The 12,255-nt window shown below is 42.2% G+C and overlaps 1 protein-coding gene across 2 annotated transcripts in view; it reads left to right on the top strand.

Annotated features, from left to right (window-relative positions):
- Window positions 1–12,255, top strand: part of PLCL1 (phospholipase C like 1 (inactive)) — a 190,015-nt gene that overhangs the window by 144,895 nt on the left and 32,865 nt on the right. For both annotated transcript variants that reach the window (XM_051623427.1, XM_051623426.1), the window contains exons 2-3: window positions 3,684–6,155; window positions 8,307–8,510. In XM_051623427.1, the coding sequence (XP_051479387.1) occupies window positions 3,735–6,155; window positions 8,307–8,510 (2,625 nt within the window). In that variant the 5' untranslated portion in view covers window positions 3,684–3,734. The remainder of the gene's footprint in view (window positions 1–3,683; window positions 6,156–8,306; window positions 8,511–12,255) is intronic.

Genomic DNA, 12,255 nt, shown 5'->3' with positions numbered 1-12,255 from the left:
ATTTCACTGTGATGTAGATTTCTTTTTCAGCAAATATCATCCTTTCCTACTTTCATTGCCACAATAAATTCAGTGTCATCCATTCAACTGACTGAGGATACAGAGCAGTCCTAGGCCAGTTACTGTCTGGTAAGATCATTTTTGATGGACTTAGCATCTTGCAGAAAGATGGACTTTTCACCTCCTAGATTCAGGGTTACATGTCATTGTCCTTTGGTTAATGAAGGGAAACAAGTGCTCTTGCATGGGTGAGTACTGGGAGTTTTTGTGATCATTTGCAGTATGAATATTTTTGACAGGTAGCACAAGAGAGCAGGTTTGCTATTTATTCACATAAGATGTTGGCAGCTTTTACTTTGCCAGGTGGCTGCCCTTGTTCCTGCTTGTATTCTCCAGTGAAAGGTAATATAGAGTAGGAATTTAGCCACTAGAAACGCTGCAGCACAGAAATAATCTTAGCTGGATATCTGGTCTTAGAAGAGCAATATGTAGAAAGTAAACTAAGGTAGAGGCTTAAAAGAAAGATAATAGCTAAACTAGAATTAGGAACCTAATCTCTGTAGGCTCAGTGGAATTAAGCTCAGCCTAAATTCAGTGGGGAGGCAAAGTGTATTTAAATTGTATTCTTCAGGCTCAGATAAGAGTGGAACCCAGTGGACGGAGGACAATTCTTAAAGAAAACACTCCTCTGCTACCCAGGGTGATCCCTTGGACCTTGAGATGTGTGGCCTGGCTAAGCCCTGGCATCAGGATCTGGAGGTTCTTGTTCAAGAAATGTGAACGTGACAGAACAAAAGCAAGAGCCTGGCTTGTCAGACTGAGATAACAACATTTGAGCTTATACAAACACATTTTGAGATTTTGCAATGCTAAAATAAATAACTTTTTAATAATTATTAATTAAAACTCTTTCACCAAATCTAAATTAGCTTTTCTCACCTTGAAAGACTGAGTATATTCCTATTTTGTAGAGACCAAGAGGAGAACAGTACTAGGCTTAATTAGCAGTTTTGCAGGATTTGCATGTATGATACAGTAAATTGGGGAGGTGGTTAGTAAAATAATCCTGTCAATGTCAATAATACTCAAATCTTGGTAATTTTAGTTAATTAAACCCATGGATTAGACTTGAATTATATTAAATTTATTAAAATATATGAAGAAGTCCTACTCACAGATCAAGAAGTACTGCTGTACAATTCTCATGTTCCTTACATATCACCAAGTATGAAACTAGAAGGAACCATCAAAAAGAAAAGCAGAGAACGAGGACACAGAGTAGCATCTTAATTCCCTCCAAATCCCTGAATGTTAAAAGGCAACTTGTGTTGATTCTCCATGAGGCCAATTAGGTATTTCCCCCCACTTTAATATTGGAAAAATAGCTCATTATTTCTGTGGCTTATTTTAATCAAAAAACATGGATATCTTGCAACTAAAAATCTGTGTTTGCTTGTATTCATTAGTATCTTGAAAATTTTCATGACTGTAGCTGTGTATTGAAATGCAGAATGTTAATACAGGAACAGAATATTTTTAGTAGAAAACTGTAATTGAAAAAGTAGCTGACCCAAGGCACTGGCTTCATTCAATTTCTTCCTATTTTGTTAAGACTAATTCTCATAGTAAGTACTACAATAAATAGCTAGAGTAATTTGTCGTGTCAGTAGAAGTCACTGTATCAGTTCAATGAGAAATTTTTAACCTAAGAAGTTTAGAGGTTGATTTTGTTCCCAGCAGATCCCATGACTTTAAAACCAGTTGTTGAGGGGTTGTGGGTTTGGAAATATTTTTGGATGTTATTTAATAAAGTGAGTGAATGACAGTAGCAATTTTGTAGAAATGTTTACACTGACTAATTTGCTAAGTACCTATACAAACATGTAGACAATGAGTGGAGATGTTCTTAGAAGGACCAAGACTGATGCTCTGTGACTGGGAGAGCTACATGGGGTCCTGCTTGGGCACAGACAGTGGGGAGCTGCAGGAAGACAGTGCTGGGTGGATGGAGGGCACTGCTAGAGCAGGGGTTGCATTTAGGATTTGCAGGGGAGTATGACTTGAGGAAGGTTGAATGACATGGCAGATAACTGGGAGCTGCAGGAAACTGACTCCTGGATAGAGGAGGGCAGTCCAGGCTGCAAAGGACATATAAGGAGTCAGGAGTTTTGGTAGCTCGGAGCAGGTCCTTTGGGACTGTTGGGAATCTGTTCCCTGGTGCAGCTCTCATGGCTGGGCCTCAGGGCAATGAGGTGGAGAGCTGTGTGCCTACACCCAGCAACACAATGTCCTCACCTTTTGACCCCTCTTATACTAAAAATCCAGGCATCATAAGTCAGTCCCTTCAAGAGAAGGTAGAGAATTGGGAAAGTGTTGCTAGTGGCTAGGGAAATAGGAGGGAAAGCAATTTTAGCAAGTGTTTTGCTATTAATTGCAACCTTGACTGATGTTTTAAAAATATTTTTAGTAGCTGCTGAATAGTTTATATAGTAACAGAGTAGATGGAAATTGTGCAGAGAAAAAAAAGAATGGTTTTCAATTTATAATTACTGTGAAATATTTTGAATTGATAATATGTGGGAAAAGTTTTAAATTTTAGTTGCTGCACTAAAATTACAAACAGCCTTGCAGACAGCTGGGTTTAAATCCAGCAGTAAGTAGGTAGTTGATACAGAAAAGACAGTTACGTGTCTGGCTAAGTATTTTCTCAAGAGGAGTTAGAATATGTGCCCTAAAGAAAAGGGTGTTTGGTTTCTTGCCTGGTTGTCCATTTTCCCACAGCATTTTGTAGTCCTGGTGCCCAGAAGTTATGAGAATAGCTACTTTTCAAAGCAAATGGGGAGGACAAGTGAGTGTGAAGTAGGTCAGGGTTGAGCAGAGGGGTGTGTGGGGCTCCCACAAGAGCAGCTATGAGAGCCATGTGGTTGTGTATGCAGCAGAGATGGGTTTCTCAGTCTAGTGAGAGCGTCCTTTGGCAAAGGACACTAAACATACAAATGAGAAAGCCCAGATTCTCCTGGGTGTGTATCTCAGGGCTCTGACTCATAAGTGTTGTTTGGTTTTGTTTTAGTTTAGCTTGAGGTGTCCAAGGTTGCAGAAAAGAGACAGATTTGAGGCAGGAACACCAAGCTGTCCCATGTGTCCCACATGCACACTGACCCATCCCAGGCTCTCCCCTCAGCACTCTTTGTCCCCTTCTCTTCCCACATAGGCTGAGGCTCTTTTCTCAAGTCTTTTTGTCCCAAAGTTCCTCCTTTTTTCATGACATCTCTTAAATCTGGGTGAGATCCACCCCACTGCTGGTTATGCCAGCCTTAACCCGGTGCTGGAGCTTTCCACGAAACCCCTCTTCCCATATAGATTGGTTTTGAAGATGTATGTGACACAACTTGATACCACCTCCTCACAGCTGTAGTAAGTTGCTGAGATCTGTGAAGCAATTTAATAGCTGCAAATGTCACTTATGAAAACTTGGTATCTCTAATGCTGCAATCAGTCAAGTTGCTGTGTATTTTATAGCTCAGTAGGGAACTGAATTGTGGGAAGGGATTAATATGTTGTGTTTTGAGGTTCAGAAGAACATGAATTATTTTTACATAAACATATCATCTCTACTATTTATGCTCCTGTGGGATGGCCAAAGAAAACTTACTCATTCTTTTAAAAATGTAATTATTCCACAGGATCCTTCAAACCAAAAATGTGGAAGAAAGAAAACAGTGTCCTTCAGCAGCATGCCATCAGAGAAGAAAATAAGCAGTGCCAGCGACTGTATCAGCTTTATGCAGGCTGGGTGTGAATTGAAGAAAGTTCGTCCAAATTCCCGGATTTATAACCGTTTTTTTACTCTGGATCCTGATCTGCAGGCTCTTCGTTGGGAGCCTTCCAAAAAGGACCTTGAGAAAGCCAAGCTTGATATTTCTGCTATAAAAGAAATCAGACTAGGGAAGAACACAGAAACATTCAGGAATAATGGGCTTGCAGACCAGATTTCTGAGGACTGTGCACTGTCTGTAATTCATGGTGAGAACTACGAGTCCCTTGACTTGGTTGCCAATTCAGCTGATGTGGCCAATATTTGGGTATCAGGATTAAGGTACTTGGTGTCTCGTAGCAAACAACCCTTGGATTTGATGGAAAGCAGCCATAATACCCCACGGTTTGCCTGGCTAAAAACTGTATTTGAAGCAGCAGATGTTGATGGTAATGGCATACTGTTAGAAGACACGTCTGTGGAGCTAATAAAGAAACTTAACCCCACCTTAAAGGAATCAAAGATTAGGTTAAAATTTAAGGAAATACAGAAGAGCAAAGAGAAACTGACAACACGAGTGACAAAAGAGGAATTTTGTGAAGCATTCAGTGAACTTTGCACAAGACCTGAAGTTTATTTCTTGCTTGTGCAGATATCTAAAAACAAAGAGTATCTAGATGCCAATGACCTCATGCTGTTCTTAGAGGCTGAGCAAGGAGTGACCCACATAACAGAAGAAATGTGTCTAGATATTATACGCAGGTATGAGCTTTCTGAAGAAGGGCGGTTGAAAGGTTTTCTTGCAATCGATGGATTTACTCAATATTTGTTGTCCCCAGAATGTGATATTTTTGACCCAGAGCATAAAAAAATTATACAAGACATGACACAGCCCTTGTCACATTACTACATCAATGCATCCCACAATACGTATCTAATAGAAGACCAGCTGAGAGGACCAGCTGATATCAATGGTTATGTCAGAGCTTTAAAGATGAGTTGTCGGAGTATTGAACTAGATGTCTGTGACGGCCCAGACAATGAACCTATTATTTGCAACCGTAACAACATGACATCACCACTTGCCTTTCGAAATGTTATTGAGGTGATAAACAAATTGGCCTTCTTTGCTTCAGAATACCCTCTTATTCTCTGCTTGGGGAACCACTGCTCAGTACAACAGCAGAAGGTAGTGGTACAACACATGAAAAGGATCTTCGGAAACAAACTCTACACAGAGGCACCTTTGTCCTCAGAAGTCTACCTCCCATCACCTGAGAAACTGAAAATGAAGATCATTGTGAAGGGGAAGAAGCTGCCCTGTGACCAGGATATAGTAGAAGGAGAAGTCACAGATGAAGATGAAGAGGCTGAAATATCCCGGAGACTGTCAGAGGACTTCTCAAGGGAACCAAAGCTGATCTGGCTCTGCAGGGAATTGTCAGACTTGGTGTCCCTATGCAAATCTGTTCAATACAAAGACTTTGAGACATCCATGAAAGCTCAAAATTATTGGGAAATGTGCTCCTTCAGTGAGGCAGAGGCCAGTCGGATTGCAAATGAATACCCTGAAGATTTTGTCAACTACAACAAGAGATTTCTGTCCAGGGTGTACCCAAGTGCTATGAGGATAGACTCCAGTAACTTAAATCCTCAAGATTTTTGGAATTGTGGTTGTCAGATAGTGGCAATGAACTATCAGACCCCGGGGCCCATGATGGACCTACACACTGGCTGGTTTCTACAGAACGGGGGATGCGGGTATGTTCTCAGGCCTTCAGTGATGCGTGATGAAGTGTCTTACTTCAGTGCAAATACCAAGGGCATTGTTCCGGGAGTCTCTCCCCAAGTCCTACATGTAAAAATAATCAGTGGTCAGAACTTTCCAAAGCCCAAGGGTGCATGTGCAAAAGGGGATGTCATTGACCCCTACGTCTGCATAGAAATACACGGGATTCCCGCAGACTGCACAGAACAAAGAACTAAAACTGTTCAGCAAAACAGTGATAACCCCATTTTTGATGAAAGCTTTGAGTTTCAGATCAATCTCCCAGAGCTGGCCATGATCCGTTTTGTTGTTTTGGATGATGACTACATCGGGGATGAGTTCATAGGGCAGTACACCATTCCACTGGAGTGCTTACAGCCCGGATACAGGCACATACCTCTGCGGTCTTTTGTTGGTGATATCATGGAGCACGTTACCCTCTTTGTTCACATTGCAATAACCAACCGGAGTGGAGGTGGGAAGGCCCAAAAGCGCAGCCTCTCAGTGAGGATAGGAAAGAAGGCAAGGGAGTACACCATGCTGAGGAACACTGGTCTCAAGACTATTGATGACATATTTAAAATGGCAGTGCATCCACTGCGGGATGCTACAGACATGAGAGAAAATATGCAGGTATGTCACTTCTGTCATGTGTGTTAGTGTGTCCTGAATGTGGAAGTGAAGGTCCTGGTGTGAGCTGCTGGTAGGCCCAACTTGCTGAAGCTGGTGAAGCTTCAGAGACACAACTGTTGTCAACCTTTAACTGGACATAAGAATTCTGATAGTTACAGGTGTTAACTAGCAAGCAAACGTGGGATTAGCCAGGAATGCTTTGGAAATCAGTATGCCCTTTCAAAACACATACTTTACTCGTTTTTGTCTGAGAAAGCAGAACCAAGGGTACGTATGTGTCCCCAGGCCTCAAAAACTCAATTTCCTTGCTGATCCTGGAAAACATGAGCAAGCCTTTGTTCTACCAACTGAATGAGGGTAATAGTCCTAATTTTCTTTATCTGGCTGAGTATAAGGAACAGTCAGTGAATGTGTCATTAAGGTCTGTTTTACACCAGAGAAACCCCCTGTGCAAAGAGCAGCAGGTTTCCCTGAGTATGGCCTTGCCACCTTTTGCCCAAGGCCTGCAGATGTTCCCTGTCAGCACTGAATGCCACTTGGATTGCAGCTTCCTCCCTGCTGAATAGCTGTGTTGTCTCTGCTGGCTGCACGCCTGCACAGGCCCCGGTGCCATGCCTTGGCTGGGACAGTCTCCTGGCACCATGTCTGCCTGCCCATGCTGCTCTGAGAGCAGCTGCAGCTGGCTACAGTCAGGGGGGGTCTGGGCCCAAGTGCACAGCACTGACACAACCACCCAGGTTCCCCCTTTGTGGTCAGCGGGAGGTTGGAGGGGCAGTGAGGCCAAACTGAGAACCAGTCAGCCCTGGACTCTCCTCAGCTGTGGGGGAGACTGCGGGTTCAGGAAGGGGCAGCTCAACGCAGGGGTCCAGGCACTGCCTAGAAACAAAACTGAGTGGCATTACACAGTGAGTTTTCTTTAATAGATAGCTGGAATCAGTCATAACTATCTCCTTGGTAAAGATACAGAAACAATTCATTTTTCTTCCTTGAAAACAGGAGAAAAACACGTAGCACTTCATTGACCCCGCTCTTCGAGTCTAAAGCAAATTAAACATTGGCAGCTGGAAAAGTTTACAAAATGACCTAAGTTTTAAATAACTCCCAAAGGAATAGTCTAGGCATATTTTTAAGAATGGGAAACTCTCCCCAGCCTTTCTTGGCCTGCAGGCCTTGAAAGTAACTAGTCACACTGACTCCATTTCTGTCTAGGCAGGCTTAGGTATGTGAACTATATAGAAGAAAATAGTCTGAATCTGACTCAGAAAGAGTATTCATGTACCTTCCAAATGAAGTTTCAGTACAAATTCTGGGGAATGCTTTGCAAGAAACAGTCATTAGATTTAACTGCTGGCTAATGTATTTGATTAATGAAAGAAAGCCTCTATTAGTTAGCTGGACATTTTCTGATTACTTCTTTCAGCAAGATGTTGTAGGGGGATGTTTGCTAGGTACAAGCCGTTATAATACTGTCTTACTTAGATGTTGTGCATCTTGGTCACTTGCTGTATGACTTTAGAAGCTAAATGGTGAGGGCAGGTCAGCTGTGCTTCCACTGACTCGATAAATAAATGAACCTTGGCATGTTAGTTTGGTTTGACCTGTATATCCAGTATTGATTTTCTTACATGTGACCTATGAAGGGGAAAGAGTGTTTGTTTTTCTTTATGATGTGGTAATGCAAGGCTGAAAACAAAATGTTTTTTTCCTGCTTGCCTTTCCCATGGGAAATCCACAGTCTGTCAGACTTGTTCTCCATCCTCCAGCAAGAACAAGACATCAAAAGCGATTGGTGTCTGGACAGTTGAGAAGAGAAATAGCATTTTAAGCTGATGACATAATATGTTGGAGACCAGAGCTTATCCCTGTTGGAGCAGGATTTGCAATGCAAAGTAGCTGCAGAGTTGGCAGCTGGGATACCTGAGTCTGGGGGGAGATGGAGCTGGCAGTTGACTTAGGGAGCCGAGAAGAGGGCTGGCAAGGAATTCCTGCATGCACCAGGACAGTGGGGTCCAGGGGGGTTTGGAGTCAGCGGCAGTGGGTTAGCCCTGCCCTACATCAGGGGAGCAAAGCAGGCAGGCATTGAGGTGCTGGCAGGCAGGAGGGGATGGGTGGCAAGCAGCAATATGTGCTCATTCATTTTTCTTCCCACAGAATGCTATGGTGTCTGTCAAGGAGCTGTGCGGGCTGCCGCCCATTGCGAGCCTGAAGCAGTGCATCCTGACCCTGTCCTCACGGCTGGTGAGCAGCGACAACACGCCCTCCGTTGCCCTCTGCATGAAGGATACCTTTCCTTACCTGGAGCCCCTGGGGACTGTGCCTGATGTGCAGAAGAAGGTCCTGGCAGCGTATGACCTGGTAGGCACCACTGCTACTTCTGCTTTCCCCATAGATTTGAATGTGGCAGGCAATGCTTGCTGGCTAACACAGACCCACATGTTTCAGTTAAAATGAATGAGGCTCTTCAAATGACCTAACCTATGCTAAATTGTCCTTTAATCACCAGGCTCTCCATACTGGGCTTTTTATTGTTTGGGTTTGTTTGGTTTGGTTGGTTGGTTTGGTTTTTTTAACACAGTTGTGGCTAGTACAGGTTGGCACTTGAGAAGGGACTTTGTTTATAAAAATAGCAGCAATTCAGCGAGCACTGGTGGCTGTTCATCATTGTCCTTGAGAAGTGACAAGATTTGTGTGCTGCCCTTCACTTGCCTCCCTGCCGTGGAGGGAGGGCAAGGCCACGAGACATGTAGCTCAGAGTGGGAGCTGCTGGGCAAAGCCAAGCAGCCCTTTCCCAATGCTATTTAGCAGCACAGTAAGGAGTGCCCCTTTCCCTGCCAAACCAAGCCAATGTGCTTCTTGTGGAGGGCATTGCAGAGTTGGAAGGAGAGTTTTAAAATGCCATTTTTCGCATGAGGAAGGAGAGGGTGGTGTGGTACAGGAACACAAAAAAACAGAGCAATGAGCTAAATTCATTCCAGGTGAATGCTACTGCTCAGCTGTCTGTGACATATGTCAATGCTGTGAGTGACTGAGCAACAGCTGTGGGTGACTTCCAGCAGCAACAGTTGCTGTCTCATTGTGCCTCTCAGGCTATGAGGCTGCCCTGTCACTTCCCATCCTTAGTAGATGGTCTTCAGCAACCACTAGCATGCAGCCTAGTCTTGGAAACTCCCAACTCTAATGTTAGGCTGTGGTGACTGGACTAAATCACAATGAATGTTGTGTCCTGTGGTTATTTCTGCTGCTCGTGCTTGTAAGGGGTAAAAAGGTGAATAACTTTGGGGGTATGGAGTTGCTTCCAGAGACCCTGAAGTGTTGCAAAGACTGATGGCAGCTCTGACCAGCTACTCAATGTGCCAAAAGCTCACCTCCGTTCTGTCTCATTTTTTGCTGTTATAACTAATTTTTCAGGAGAAAATCAGCTTGGGGCAGGGGGGGAAGAGGGAGGCACTGATGTTGATTAGAAGAGAAACACTACAAATATTCTGAAATAACCCTTCCAGAGTGGTTTCTATTACTTGAAGGTGATTAAGTTGTGGTAATAAAATCCCAGCTGTAACAATACCAGAATGAGATTTTAAAATCGAGTTGATTGTCATATTTTTAGATTGGACTTCTTTTGGATAGGCTTGTTACAAGGTGTCATGTCTGCATGGAAGAGCAAATACCACATAAATAAGAGATTTTTCTGCCTTTGGAGGCCTGCTTAATGGGGTTTTAACAAAATGAATATGTCACCTCTTATCTTTGTACACATGGGACACCTCAAGGCCTCCTTGTGCTTTGGAAATAGTTTTTTGATTTTGATAGGTGAAAGGCCTGTTTCGCATGTGGACAAAAACACTTGTATAACTGTTTGAAATAATATTTGCTCTCACATTTGTCTGTCATGGAGGAAGACGTACCTCAAATGTCAAGAGACATTGCAAAGAGTTTAAAATTAGAGGGCTGAGAAAGAGGAGGGAATTCTTCTGAGCCTATGTTAGGGTTCATTTGAATTGTAATTCTCGTTCATGAAAACATGATACTTTATTTTTATCCACATTGGCTGGGATTGCCTCTTTGCTAAAACTATTTGTTTCTGAAAAAGCAAAAGCCAGATTTAATGACTGTTTTTTCTACACTTTGGATATTTGCCTTGTGAGGCAATGCCAGCCACAGAATACTGAAATCTCTTTAGCCTTTGCTGTGTTGAAAAAAATTAACTGTCTCTATCAATCTTGATGTTTGAAAATACAATGTGGGGAGGGGTTTGCAGTTTTAGTGTTGAGAAAGAGCCCTTCCTTGCTCTGATGTTTGTAATGACTTTGTATAATCCAAGGTGTATTTCTTTTTAATAATACTGATTTTTTTATTACTTTTTTTTTTTTTTTTGCAAATGGGAGCACAAGGAGGTGTTGCTGGAAACCAATATAAAATATTTTAGCTTTTTATGTATTTTATTCAAAATATACTATAGTTCAATCCTTTAAGTGGCTGATAAACATGATACCAAGGAACTGGATCCAAAAGTGCTTGGGGCATGTCTTTAATTCCCCAGAAACGTCTTCTGACTTGCAAGTAATTTTTGGGTGAATAGTTCTCAGAGCAGTTTGAAAAAAGCTGTTGAAATTGGGCTCTCTCTTGTTTGAATGGGCTGAACTTTGTAATTCATTTTACAGTACAACTGAAAAAATGTGGCCCTGAATTTCAGAGGGAGAAGCTGTGATTGTAGGTCTGCCTCACTCACTGGGCTCCACAGCACAGGTAGTGTGAGTGCTGGGCAATCTCTTCCTCACCACCTCCCAAACCACCATGTATTTTACATTGTTTAAAACGTCTGCTCAGAAAATAATCTCTGATAAAAGCAACACTATGTTGCATTTTTCCCCCCATAGGGGAAATTGCCAATTGAACATACCTTTTTTTTTTTTTTTTTCCAAGGAAAATATAAACTCTGCCTGTGTGTTTAATGGGGCATTGACAGGGCTGACAGTCCAGGCAAATGGAGGCACAAATGTGCACAGACCTGCCACAATTATCTGAAAAACAATTAACTGTCTGTTTCCTCCTGCTTGGCCTTTATCAGCAGGCATGTTAGACAAAGACCAGTTTGTGCAGTTGGTTTGTTTTTTCCTGGGCAATTAATTTTACTATTGTGTTCCACATTAAGTATTTTATTTCAGGAGAGGCTTTATTAGAATAAAATTTCATGTTTAAGAAACCAGAATGATTTTTCAAGGCTTTATTAATTTTTTTTTTAATGGTTGCATTGCAGTGCTTTAGTGCAACTTGACTGTTGCTGTGTCTCATGGAGGATGCTTTGTTGATGATACTGGGTTGTATGGGAGTTTCTGCAGAGGAGAGCAGGGAATGGGATTTTCTGAAACCGTAAACTAAGGTGGAATGTTGGCAATACATATAAACCCTTTTTGAAAGTATGTCAACTACCAGAAATATAGTTTAGAAAGGTTTATTTCAACTTGTAGCTTTGGTTGATACCACACATGGAGTATGATGAATGGCTTCTGGTGATGTTGTCATTGATTCCCATATGTGCACCCTAGGATAGCATAGCACATTGCTTACACAGCTGTTCTTCCAACCTTTCCTTCCCCATGAAGGAGGACGTTTGCTCTCTGCCTGTGCTTTCCCCTCCTTAGCAGCCAGTGTCAGAAGATGCTTGCTCAGGTGGGCAGCACGTGTGGTGTGCCTTATAACCTGTCAAATGGATGCTGGTATTCATGATCACACCTGAAAAAGGAGATACTCAATGTGAAGAGAAGGGATGGGGCCCAGCTGGTAGCAGATGGTGGAATCATTCACTGCAAACAGTTACTCTGTGAAGTTAGGATTTTTTAATTATTATTTTTATTGAGAATTGTTCAGAATCAGATTTTGGTTTCTCTGCATGATCTATTGAGTTGCTAATGCAAGCATGCATGAACTCAGGGACGCTTGTGCACTTTGCTTTTCAGTTATTTGTTCAGCATTATTTTTCCTCCAAGATAAAGCCATTTAATCATTTGCAAATAAAAAAGCAATAAGCAAGTGATAATAAATGTTCTTGTTTTCAACCAATCTCCTGACTTCCGTGTGTACATAGCTTTTTCTAGAAAAATAA

This window comes from Apus apus, chromosome 6 (genome assembly GCF_020740795.1).
Source record: "Apus apus isolate bApuApu2 chromosome 6, bApuApu2.pri.cur, whole genome shotgun sequence".
NCBI lineage: Eukaryota > Metazoa > Chordata > Aves > Apodiformes > Apodidae > Apus > Apus apus.
The sequence above is the reverse complement of the archived record's forward strand: the minus strand, read 5'-3'. Positions and strand labels throughout refer to the sequence as shown.